Below are 13,955 nucleotides of genomic sequence, written 5' to 3' on the forward strand. Positions count from 1 at the left end.
CATTGGATATAGCTTATAAAGAACAGGAACATTCACAGTAAAAGAAAAATAATTAATTTATCTCTTGCATAAAGTTTAAATTTCCTCAAGTAAATCGCCGAGTTCAATTATGGCTTCATTCAGGCTCGCAATGGACTAATGCGTTAAGAGTATGATGGCTTGCTTCTATTTCCTCCAGTTCTGCGATAATGCACACATCAAATTATCATAGCTCGTTCGTAAGCGTTACCTTTAATTCTTTACGATTTACTTAAACTTATGGAATGTTTGATGATGTAGTAATATAAAAATTTCTAATTACTCTCGTGTACAATTTTGCTGTAGACGAATTTTGAAATGCTCTGATTGCTCAATGTCAAACACATACATAACTGACTTGTAAAATGGTCCATGATACTTACAATACTTACCATTTCGAAATATCTCTCACATCACACAGATAGTGACTTTAAAGAATAAGGATTTTTTAATTTGTTAAGAACAAATGAGAAATGAAGAACAGAAGTCTCCGCAATCGCCGATTGATAGTCCTTCTAGAATAGTAATCGCTCAGTTACAATAGATTATCAGATGAAACCGACTTCTGCGTATCTAGATGATGATGAGTTTGTGATTAGGCGAAGCTCTGTCGTTATATTTTCATACACCTTCTACTTAATGCTGGATAGTTAACTTAAGTACTTCCGTCAGATATCAGTGTATAACGCTTCTTTAAATTAGCGTTACATTAAAGTTGTAAGAATATTCTATTGTCACTTTGTTCATCTCTTAGTACCTTTAACAAGCTTCCAGTTATTACTTACATTAGCGTACATGTCTAATTGTTATTCATCACAGACATCGTAGCCATCAAAATCAAAATCTTGATGAAACAGTGTACCTGTATAGTGATTCTGAGATAGTGACGGCGAAACTTACTTGAGTGTATATTGAAACAGTATTATCATCACTTGCATCAAAGTTCGCTGACGAGCTATCCATCTATTAGATCGTTTAACGTAAAATATCCATCTCCACTATTTAGACCTTAGGGACTGTTAAGGATTTCACTCACAAGAGTACTAAAATATAAAAAGGTGACCCAAAGGAAACATAAAGAAAACGAGAGAACTAAATTGTGTCGTTTCATTATAAATGTATTTGCTCTCACATTTACGACCATCGAAATATCGCGCAGATATCGCTCATATCAGGCTTTTCCACTTGGAAAGTGACAAAATAAAACACTTCCAATTACCTTGTTTCTTCTCTGACAATGCTTGAAAAATAATGAGTCAAGGATATAGACGTACGAAAATAATACAGTGTTTTGTAATTCGGCAGCATTTTAATCTGTTATTGTACATATAAAATGGATATACAAAGAGGCACCACACTGAGAACAGTGTTTGTCGATTTACTTTCAGATAGTTACGCAAATTAGCCACGCAGATTGGCCGCCTCCATGCTAGAGATCTTCGGGTAAGAAAATTCTTCAGGATACGATAAGCTGAAACAGGTAAAGGTAACGTTAGCAAATTGCAGGAAATTGAATGAAACTGAATTGAACATCATTAACTGATTCTCTATCGACATAGTCACTAGCTGTTCTCTAATTCAAGTACAGACTGCACTAATTCGATGTATGTTATTGGCCACTAATTGCAATGCCATTGAGTGTACGTTAAAGACGGTGTTACTATCAGTTGCATCAATGTTCACTGACGTAACTATCCATATGTTACATCTTTTAATATAAAATATCCGTGTCCATTATTTAGACCTTAGACAATCCAACAAACGTCAAGTTGACGTTAAGTGTAGTTCATGCTTGGCCACACAAATTATTTGCAATGCCGCGAAATCTTACGAAGTAGGTAGGTAAAAGGCCATCTGCATTGTTTATATAGGGAAAGATTAAGAAACGAGTTCCTAATTCAAAACCCGCGTTTTAACGTTGTCTGCTTGTGAGAAAGTTATGCTGCGCTTCGTGTATGAAACGTGTCTACCAGTACGTATACTAACCCTGTAGCGACAGGATCATCGGCTATTGAGAATGTGCTTCACCGTTCTGCGGTATTGTTACTCGGGTTGCTTGGAATCCACGACTGTCATGCAAATATGAAATCGACGGGTTCAGGAGAGTCATAACATCACGCATCGTCTCAACAGCACGATGCGTCTAGCGTCCGAAGTGACAAAAATACAGTGACGGAAAAAAATCGCAAGGCCAAGAAAGAGTTGTGCGACATAAACGAAAGCCTGTAGGCGTCTTTATACATCTGTTCCGATTTCTTATGAGTCGCGTAAGAGTGGTGGATGCAAATCAGGTTTGCTTTAAATACACTCTGTAACGGTCGTGAGCGTTAGTTACCTTTGAGATTGGACTTAGTGAGTTTATGTTAACAATGCGTTTAAGGCGACCGAGACCCCATTATCAGGTACCTCACTTAGCTTGAACGAGGTAATGTAATTGGGCTATGAGAAGCTGGGCGTTCCTTCTGCGATATTGCAGAAAGTCTTGGCAGGAATGCAGCCGCTGTATCTGATTGCTGGCTATGGTGGTCACGGGAATGTACGGTCGCAAGAAGACCGTCCTCCGGACGGCCAAGTACGAGGTGCATTCAAGTTCTATGGCCGCCGATTTTTTTTCTAATTAACTACTCACCCGAAATCGATGAAACTGGCGTTACTTCTCGACGTAATCGCCCTGCAGACGTACACATTTTTCACAAGGCTGACGCCATGATTCCATGGCAGCGGCGAAGGCTTCTTTAGGAGTCTGTTTTGACCACTGGAAAATCGTTGAGGCAATAGCAGCACGGCTGGTGAATGTGCGGCCACTGAGTGTGTCTTTCATTGTTGGAAAAAGCCAAAAGTCACTAGGAGCCAGGTCAGGTGAGTAGGGAGCATGAGGAATCACTTCAAAGTTGTTATCACGAAGAAACTGTTGCGTAACATTAGCTCGATGTGCGGGTGCGTTGTCTTGGTGAAACAGCACACGCGCAGCCCTACCCGGACGTTTCGGTTGCAGTGCAGGAAGGAATTTGTTCTTCAAAACATTTTCGTAGGATGCACCTGTTACCGTAGTGCCCTTTGGAACGCAATGGGTAAGGATTACGCCCTCGCTGTCCCATAACATGCACACCATCATTTTTTCAGCACTGGCGGTTACCCGAAATTTTATTGGTGGCGGTGAATCTGTGTGCTTCGATTGAGCTGACTGGCGCTTTGTTTCTGGATTGAAAAATGGCATCCACGTCTCATCTATTGTCACAACCGACGAAAAGAAAGTCCCATTCGTGCTGTCATAGTGCGCCAACATTGCTTGGCAACGTGCCACACGGGCAGCCATGTGGTCATCCGTCAGCATTCGTGGCACCCACCTGGATGACACTTTTCGCATTTTCAGGTCGTCATGCAGGATTGTGTGCACAGAACCCACAGGAATGCCAACTCTGGAGGCGATCTGTTCAACAGTCATTCGGCAATCCCCCAAAACAATTCTCTCCACTTTCTCGATCGTGTCGTCAGACCGGCTTGTGCGAGCCTGAGGTTGTTTCAGTTTGTTGTCACACGATGTTCTGCCTTCATTAAACTGTCGCACCCACGAACGCACTTTCGACACATCACCACATGTCTCCTTCAACTGTCGATGAATTTCAATTGGTTTCACACCACGCAAATTCAGAAAACGAATGATTGCACGCTGTTCAAGTAAGGAAAACGTCGCCATTTTAAGTATTTAAAACAGTTCTCATTCTCGCCGCTGGCGGTAAAATTCCATCTGCCGTACGGTGCTGCCATCTCTGGGATGTACTGACAATGAACGCGGCCTCATTTTAAAACAATGCGCATGTTCCTATCTCTTTCCAGTCCGCAGAAAAAAAATCGGAGGCCTTAGAACTTGAGTGCACCTCGTAGAGAGGGAAGACCATCGTGTTCGGCGTTTGGCTCTGGCGCTTCGTACTGCATTTGCAGCAGCAATAGGGGCAGCAGTGGGCACCACAGCGAGTCAACGAACTACTGCAAATCGGTTACTTCAAGGGCAGCTCCGAGCCAGTATCGTGTATCCTACTGACCCCAGACCACCGCCATTTGAGACTTCAGTAGTTTCTGACGCTAGTTCTTTGGAGGGCAGGGTGGAGGACTGTTGTGTTTTCTGATGGAAGCTGGTTCTGCCTCGCTGCCAGTGATGGCTCAGTGTTATTTAAGAGGAGACCATTTGACGGCCTGCAACCAATTTGTCTGCGTGGTAGATGCGCTGAACCTACACCTGGAATTATAGCCTGGGGTTGTGATTTCGCGTGACACCAGGAGCACTTTGGTGGTTATCCCACGCACCCAGACTGCAAATTACTATAGGTGATTCAACCAGTTGCGCTACCACTTACGAAACAGGGGCTGTTTTCCAAAAGGACAGCACTCGCCCACATACCGCTGTTGTAACCCAGCATGTTCTACAGAGTGTGAGCATGTAGCTTTGTGCTGCTTGATGACCAGATCTGTCTCCAATCGAGCACATGTGACACATCATCGGACGACAACTGCAGCATCATCCGCAAACAGCATTAACCGTCCCTGTATTGACCGACTAAGTGCATCAGGCAGAGAATTTCTCCCCACAAACTGATATCCGGCACTCACACAACGCAATGCATGCACATTTGCATGCTTGCACTCAACATTCTGCTTGTTCATCGGTTATTAATGTACCAGCATTTTATATCTGCAATGACTTACCTCGTGCTTACAATAACCTGTGATCTTGAATATCTTATCTGGACAAATGTATTCCAGAAATTTCGTTACAATACATTAATAATCTTTCGGTGTTGCGATTTTTTTTTCCGTCAGTGGATTGTCTCGGCCATGCAGCATCGTTCAGCCACGTCATGTACCTTCAGTCAACAAATGGGCTTCTTTGGTACTGGATGTCATGTCCTTTAGCCAGAAAACGTATTATTAAAAGCTTTTATATTTTTCCCTATTCCTATTTACAAATTTATCACCTGGATTTTGAAGAGTAAAGAACGTAAAAATGAAAGGTCTGTATAATGAATTACAGAAAATTGGGAGGTATGTTTAACGTGGGATACTTTTCACTTCCTTGCCCATGCGGATGCGTCTGTATCAAGACTTCCTTATCAAGACTTCCTACAGACGACATGCCTATCAGGTAAAGGTGCACACCCACAGACTGACTGAGAAAAAACTGGCATAATTCGACAGCCCATTGCTGGATCTGGAAAACCACAGGAAGGCAGAGGGGCCTCTAAGAATCGAAATATGACGGTACAACTATTTATGCCGACCGTTAAATTCGACTTCATCCGAGGGTTGGAACTTTAATAGTGGCATCTATTTATTTACAGATCGTACAAAATAGACACCTGTTTCAAAGTTTTACTGACCTTCAAAGTAGTCACCAGCACTGTGTATAACCCGTTGCCAGCGATGTGGAAGTCGTAGGATACTCTCAGTAGCGCCAGTTGTGTTGACAGTTCGAGCGGTGCGGTCTAATGCCCGACGAATTTGCAGCAGTTCTGTAGCGAATGCCTTGAAGTGTTTCCTTCAGTTTAGAAATCGAGTTGAACTGACGAGGGCTTAAGTCAGGGGAGTGCAGTAGGTGGTATAGCACCTAGCAGCCCCATAAGTCAAACAAATCAGTAACAGCTTGCACTGTACGTGCTTGAGCATTGTCCTGCAAAATGATGGTCAGTTCCTGCAGAAAGTGTCATCACTATTGTCTCTATGCTGTTCATTTTTGGAACACAACCTGCGACCAGCTTAGAGACGAGCTGTAAATAAATAGTTGCCACTATTAAAGTTCCAACCCTCGTATATACCAAACGTATTTTATTTATAATGATGTGTTGTGTTACACAATTAAAAAGTCGGCAAGGAAAGATTCTGAGTACTGTTGAATGAACGCCTTGTTTCCTGATTTACCAACCTGTGTTTCTTATATTACAATGAAGAGCCAAAGAAACTGGTACACGTGTCTAATATCGCATAGGGTCCCCGCGAGCACGCAGAAGTACCACAATAGGACGTGGCATGGACTCGACTAATGTCTGACGCAGTGGTCGAGGAATGGGCACCAAGAATCCCGCACGGCTGTCCATAAATCCATAAGAGTACGAAAGGGTGGAGATCTTTTCTCAACAGCACATTGCAAGGCATCCCAGATACGCTCAATAACGTTCATGTCTGGGGAGTTTGGTGGCCAGCGGAAGTGTTTGAACTCAGAAGAGTGTTCCTGGAGCCACTCTGTGGCAATTCTGGGCGTGTGGTATTGTCCTGCTGGAATCGCTCAAGTCTGTTGGAATGTGCAATGGACATGAATGGATGCAGGCCATCAGACAGGATGGTACATACGTGTCACCTGTCAGAGTCGTATCTAGACGTATCAGTCCAACTGCACATGCCCCATTACAGAGCCTCCAGCAGCTTGAACAGTCCCTTGCTGACATGCAAGGTCCATGGATTCATCAGGTTGTATCCATACCCGTACACGTCCATCCACTCAATACAATTTGAAACGAGACTCTTTGGACCAGGCAACATATTTCCTTCCATTCATCAACAGTGCAATGTCGGTGTTGACGGATCCAGGCGAGGCGTAAAGCTTTGTGTCTTGCAGTCATCAAGAGCTCACGAGTGGGCCTTCGTCTCTGAAAGTCAATATTGATGATGTTTCGTTGAAGGGTTCTCACGCTGACACTTGTTGATGGCCCAGCATTGAAATCTGTAGCAATTTGCGGAAGGATTGCACTTCTGTCACATTGAACGATTCTCTTCAGTCGTCATCGGTCCCGTTCTTGCAGGATTTTTCGGAGATCTGATGTTTTACCAGATTCCTGACATTCACGGTACACTCATGAAATGGTCGTACGGGAAAATCTCCACTTCATCACTACCTCGAAGATTCTGTGTCTCATCGCTCGTGCGCGAACTATATAACACCATGTTCAAATTCACTTAGATCTTGATAACCTGCCATTGTAGCAGCAGTGACCGATCTAACAACTGTGCCACACACTTGTTGTCTTACATGGGTGTTGCTGACCGTAGCGCCGTATTCTGTCTGTTTACAAACCTCTTTACCAGTTTCTTTGGAGCTTCAGTGTATTTTGGTTATTTTCTATTCGGATTCCCTATTTCTTGTGGCTATGATCTTATAGTATACTGATCATTATTATCAAATGAAAGTTTTTATATGTGTCAATTCAGTTCATGTAACATTTCACGCTCCTGCAACCAGATAACCAATCCAGTTAGAACAGAGCCATTAGCATTTGGCTCAAAATTCTACGCTTTGAGTAGGCGTTTGAATTCAGTGATTTTAAGTTAGATACGTCTATATTTGCCTTTACAACTATCGTCGACCTGCAGAACTAACAATGTCTTGTTACACGCTTAAACGAAACGGGCGTCATGGCCAACACAATGAGATATTGTCCTGTGGCGCTGTGTCTACCCGTGTAGAGGAACCTTTTGTTGCACACAACACCAAAGAGTGATCATTAATTAATAATGTTACCTACCGTTTAGTGGGCCTGACTTCCTTTTCTACAAGTAAATTACTGGTACGTTATGATCACTGGAGAAGCTTACCAGCCATTATTGAGTAGTTAAGGAGGCGGCGAGGAGTAACGTCCGGCGAAGAGAACCAGTCGCGTCTGTTCGTGCAGTATGAAGAACAGGAAGGGATGGTCGGCCTTAAACACGATCTGCTCCGAACGCCCACCTCCCACAGATGTGACTGATGAGAAACTAACAACTGCAGACAAAAGAATAGTGGAATTAAACAATCTCATTCGTTTAGGATACCATGGTATATAGGAAACACATGACGGCTGCATCAAATGGTTCAAATGGCTCTGAGCACAATGGGACTTAACATCTGAGGTCATCAGTCCCCTAAACTTAGAACTACTTAAACCTAGCTAACCTAAGGACATCACACACAACGATGCCCGAGGCAGGATTCGAACCTGCGACCGTAGAAGTCGCGCGGTTCCGGACTGAAGCGCCTAGAACCGCTCGGCCACCGCGGCCGGCTGCGGCTGCATCACACAAGTAGGCCACCTCAAATGTTTTACAAGTATCGACGCCGATGTTATGTTTTATATCGTTACAATGAATGCTTGCTTGTGATATTTTCTGCATTTCTTTTCTAAACATATATATCGTGATTTCTGCCGGTCGTGTCTAAGTCTCATGATAGGGAGTGAGCAGTGAACCACTGCAAAAGTCGATGAGTGATTTTAGAGAATTATGTTAGGTCTTGTGAGCCGTATTTTTTTAAATTTTTCCTACTAAGTAGATATTCCAATACTGTTGTACCCCAAGAAACATCTAATGAATGCACGAGAAAGGGAAATCTTTAATATACTACCAAAACTGTCGAATTTTTCGGAGTGGTGTGCTGATCAGTTCATATGCTAGAAAATTGTTTGCTAAAAGCATCACTAACTTCTAACGTATTCCCCCAGTCGTTATGACCCGTCCTTGCCACTTGCCATGCACGGAGATATCTGACAGATTAAAGTGCCTGTGAATCCAGGGTCTGCAAGGTAAGGAGATCCCGGATGAAGTCACGATTAAACAGAATAACATTCGTCATATATGCCCTCAAATATTTCAGTGACGAAGGGGTAGTCTCTACTCTAGAATACACAAACAACTGTTACCTGTACTAAATCTTTTTATTACAGAATCACCATACACATTGGCTTCAAGTGTGTAGTTGGTGACGTTGGAAAATCCTCTATAAGTAGGAAGATCCTGACTATGAATTCACAAACTAAACGAAAGTAATCGTGATAAACATGAACTCGTAACAAACTTTCAAAAGCGTTCCCACGTGAGAAAAGAACCCCTAGTGTAACTGTAATCTGGTAGTCAGGGAGTGGCAGGATAAGGCAACGATTGTGGATGGGGCCATAATCAGCTACCGTTGGCTACAGTAAACACATACACTTTATTTGAAGAAATAACTTTCAGCAGTCATTTTAAAAGATTTTGCTACACTGACGGCTGAAGGCCTTACTAAGAAATAATTCAATTTTTTTTATTTATTTATTTATTTTTTTTTTTGTCAGGTGACAGCCACAAGCAACTTCAGAATACTCAACAGCTGAAGGCCTGAATTACAAGTGAGGAAGGCAGTTACATACTAACATTTACTAGACATTTTCTTCTTAAACAATCAAAAAACTGTAACAAGCTATAGTAATGGCCTTATTAGGAAAGAATTGCAGATCGTTTGCCGGCTGAAGGCCACAAGCAATGTTACACTCAATCAACGGCTGAAGGCCTGATTAAGAAAAAAATTCAAAATTATTCGTCGCCTGAAGGCCACAAGCAATTTCAGAATACTCAACGGCTTGAAGGCCTGAATTACAAGTAAGGAAGGCAATAACATGTTAAAAACATAAAATCTTTTTTAAACAATCTTAACCAAATGTAACAGGCTATAGTGAAGGCTGAAGGCCTTATTAAGACAGAATTGAAAATTATTTGTCGGCTGAAAGCCACAAGCAATGTTACAAACAATTAACAGCTGAAGGCGTGAATTACAAGTGAGAAAGGCAATTACATGTTATAACATTAGGGTAAATTTTAAACAACTATGACAACTTGACCAAGTAAGATGGAGTGATCCACAGACAGTGCTCCCTGATTCGACCTGGGGAAGGTCACTACAGCTGTGTAAGCGGTGTGACAGGCAGCCAAGAATAATGTTCCCCTAAGGAGGGCAACTCAAACTAGAGACGGTTTAAACGTCAATCAACCTTCTTAGCAAATCCACCTAACGCCAGATAAACAGTACAAAGGTGCAATAATTCAGGCGAGAGCGAAGTGACAGACAGCACTGCGTCTCCAGAATCCGGTGTTTAAAACATCAAAAGGTAGAAGGAACCACTATAACTCAGGTAGACAAGGGAAACAATTATCCATATCCCAATCAAGGAAGCTGTCAAATTACATGCCATGCAAGACAGCATCGGCAAGACGAAGGAATGCACTGCCGCAAAATACGGTAACCTCCAGGGCAGGTAACTGAGGCGTTAGCAGCCACTAGGCAGTAAGTGGCACTTCAGTAATAATAACACTAAATCCAAACTAACACCAAGTGGTAGAAGGCGGCTAACAGCTTCTGCCAACCTGACAGACTCCACGTGTTGCAACTGGTCTCACCGACCCTGGGAACAACAACATGCAAACAACAGTGAGCTCTCCAACAGTGGAGGTTTCGCTACTGGATAAGGTTCACTCAACTTGAAACGTCCTGGGTTCGGTCCTCGGCTGCAGCCCCTCGATCCGACAGTGTCTGCACGCCGCCAGCGGTCCCGGCCTGCCCTCATGCTGCGGACCTCCTCGCTGCTCCATCTGATGCCGAACTGCCTGACACACACGATGACCTGGAAATACTAGCCGTGGCATCAAAGATAGTGCCACAGTGCTGGCTATCGATAACTGCTGCTGCTGCTGCCACTCGCAGAGAAACAATACTAGCAAACTCAGTGGCGCCATTAACACGAGAAGGAAACGAGACGCTACTATCGCTATTATAAGGCACCAAGTTATGAACGGCAAGAGCACGAGCCACACATGGCTCAGTAACTTACAATACAATGACCACAAAGCAATTCACCCTCCAAAGTATTACACTCACAATACTCCAATATACCCTATTGTCTATGCTATTTCAGCTGGACAATAACGTATATTTACGAATACCTTTCTCGACTTTTAAGCCCTATGAACACAGACACGAGACGTGGCTAGCATGGACAAGAGGGAATGAGAAGAAAATACGTAACACAACTCCAATCTCCAATAGAACTGAAGTGAACACACAAGCTATCGACTCTCTTACTGAGCGCCTGAGCAAACACGGTATTTACCATGCTTTAGCGGCGGCTGCTGTGGTCGGTAGTGGGTTATGGTGATGGCGGCGCATCGACGGTGTGCGGACCTGTAAACCTCAATACTATTCTGGCCTTGACTGCATCAGCTGTCGGTAACTGCCCGAGTTTTCGTAAGGCGAATAACTGTGTTTTTCCCTACCTAAACTATTGGAAATTTCCACTCGCTCTGGCTTAGCGCTGTGTGCATCTCTGAGCTCTTTAATTGTTCCGCAGGATGTAACTAACCCGGGTCGAAATCCGTAATCTCCACTCTAGAGATGTTACTAGATTTTCGAGCCCTGTCAACGCAAGTGTTTACAAAAAAGCTCTTCTAGGCCCACAGAACAGGAAGTGTTCCGTCTACCATGGCCCTGGTCTGAAGAGGCCTCTCTCCTTTCTACCCATGGCCCTAGTCTGTATACGTTTTTTTGTTCCCCCGCTGTACCTTGCGTTCATCCCCTACCACAAGACGTAGCGGCCAATGTCGATTGTGGTGTGACTTGCGTCGTTTCTAGGCTCAATGAAGCTTGAGAAGCGTATTGGGGGTGGAAACTATTTTCCTTCTGGCCTATAGCATTCACATTTCGCTCCTATACTCTCAGACTCCGCCCATACGCGAGCTGTCCATGTGCAACCTCGTGTTCTCCACGCTTTCATTAAGTGATATGAGAGTATTTGTTAAAAATAGCGATGCTTTCCACTGTGGCCTGTTTTCCGTTTTGAAAAATAAAAAAAAAGAAACATAGCTACAATATTTTTCGTGCTTTTCAGAGACCTCCCGTTGCGGTTATGACAGCATTCCTTTCCTAGAAGCTTCCCCAGGCATCAGGTGTGGTCTTTCTACGCGTGTTCTGTTCCGCCGTCTTTGCCCCGCTGTTAACTTTATTCTGTGCAACTCAACATTTTTCGTAAATGCGAGTTCAGTGTATTGGTCCTCCAAGAGCGGCCAAGCGGCCCCCTGCTATGCTAAAATGTTTCTTTCTGTTCCACGCAGGCGTGAGTCAGAGAAGCTCGCTTAATGGCTTATTGTTAGCTAATGGTGCCTGCCTGCCCGTTGCAAAGGTTCGGCTTTTTTTATGGCCCCTCTAGAAATGCGTTCCGTGTTCTACTTTTCTCGACGGCTGGGAACTCCCTGCATCCACTTCAGTTCAAAGTGATTGCGATACTACGTGACTATTAACCTGCAAGGTAGGGAATGTTTGTTAGTATCGAGTTCATGTCGGCCACTATAGTGCCCCTTTTGACATATTCAACCCTATATATTTGAAGTAACTAATAAAAGGACCCTGAATAATATTATATGGACATAAACGACAAAATTAATTATGAAAATGTATTAAATTAGCTTCAAAGAAAGACTACATCGATTGCGATGTAATAAAAATACATTATTTATATTAGATGAGATCATAGTGCATAACGTTCTCGAAACTAACATTATCTTTGTCATTATATATAAGAGAAAAAAGATATTTAAAATCACTTCGAGTAAGATCATTTCTTCTGCTGTATGTAAGGTACCCTTTCTATTGTAAACCGGTAGCTTTTGTTTTATTTGTTCTCGTACGTAGCAAATAATTCAAGTGTGTATTCTGTGCTTAGTGGAAATATATTTACAAAAAGTAAGTTCAAAGAACCCACGCAAAAAATTCTTCCTGAATTAATAATTGCAAGAAGTTATTTAGTATTTTCTCAGTCTCTGGGAAGCAAACAGCGGTGATCTTTGACTGGCAACAATTGGCCGCCATTACGCGGCGTATTTAAATTTTATTTTTTTGTGTAACATATCACCACAGCCGGAGCAGAAGGAATCATTTCAAGTTCTTCAATTAACTGAAGTGCAAAGCTTCACTAATTTTATTTCGTCAAAAAAATGCATACTTTCAAAGATACCATTTATTCTAGGTCAGTGAACTTAGCCTGCATTACATTTCGCCGAAAGCATTTGAAATAATTTGTAGGGAGCCTGGCGCTCTTTTGAAACATAATTTAATATTTATCTTTGGCCACCTACAAATCAATATATATATATATATATATATATATATATATATATATATATATATATATTATCCCTTTCTTGCGTTTCTCTTAATAATAATAATAATAATTAATAACCACAGAAAGGAAGGGATAACATACCATGTATAAATGATGATTACTCTTTGTACTATGCAGATTAGTATCACTTTACTTGAACTAGAGCATGTGTGAACGTTTCTATATTTAAAATGGTATGTTAAGGGCAAAATTATACTGCCAACTTACAAACTTACCATGAGATAAATTGAAATTATTGGTGATATAGGGTATTTAAGTCTTCTCGCATGCCATATTTTCTTCCTGCTCAGCAGGATCATAGTGGGCCGGACCAGAATCTTAAAAAAATATGTAATATATGCTTTAGCGTAGCCCTTTTTGCAAAAATTGAAATTTTGCTGCCCCCACCCTCTAATCGTGTTCCAGTCTATTTGCCAAATTTCTACTCAGTCGAACAACTACTAGATGATCCACAAACGCCCTGCAACTGAAAAACAATATAAGTATCTATTAATTTTGTTCAAACAGTGCCTCCGTTGGCAGTGGTGATACACTCGACTGCTAGCTTGGGTACTTAAAGGTGTGCTTCGCTGGGTTCCTCGCCGTCTAATAGAAGACCATAAACAGCAACGAAGGTCTGCATATGCGTAATTACTCGCTCGTTACGAGGATGATCATGACATTTTTTGTCGAACATCATCACAGGTGATAAGATATGGGTTCACCAGTTCGAACCGAAAACAATACGGCAGTCCATATAGTATAGTGGCTCCAAACCACTTCTCCTTTGAAGAAGAGGGTCTAAAGCCCTACTCGATCAGCCAGGAGAGTCATGGCGACGGTCTTGTAGAGCTATGAAGGTGTTATACTGTTTGATATCCCCCCTCATGGTGCAACAATCAACTCGGGAGTGTATTCTGCTATCTTCAGGAAATAGAAGAAACGACTTCGTTGTGTTCATCGCCACAAAAATGAAGACCAACGTCTCCTTCTCCATGACTACTCAAGGCCTCA

The 13,955-nt window shown here is 42.5% G+C and overlaps 1 protein-coding gene across 1 annotated transcript in view; it reads right to left on the minus strand.

Annotated features, from left to right (window-relative positions):
- Window positions 1-1,307: 1,307 nt before the first annotated feature.
- The window catches only part of LOC126458532 (serpin B3-like), a 128,174-nt gene continuing 115,526 nt past the window's right edge, over window positions 1,308-13,955 (minus strand). Inside the window, exons 8-9 of the mRNA XM_050095639.1 lie at window positions 7,600-7,765; window positions 1,308-1,489 (exon numbers count right to left, since the gene is read on the minus strand). Coding sequence (XP_049951596.1) covers window positions 7,617-7,765 — 149 coding nt within the window. The 3' untranslated portion in view covers window positions 1,308-1,489; window positions 7,600-7,616. The remainder of the gene's footprint in view (window positions 1,490-7,599; window positions 7,766-13,955) is intronic.

Source organism: Schistocerca serialis, chromosome 2, assembly GCF_023864345.2.
Source record: "Schistocerca serialis cubense isolate TAMUIC-IGC-003099 chromosome 2, iqSchSeri2.2, whole genome shotgun sequence".
Taxonomy (NCBI): domain Eukaryota; kingdom Metazoa; phylum Arthropoda; class Insecta; order Orthoptera; family Acrididae; genus Schistocerca; species Schistocerca serialis.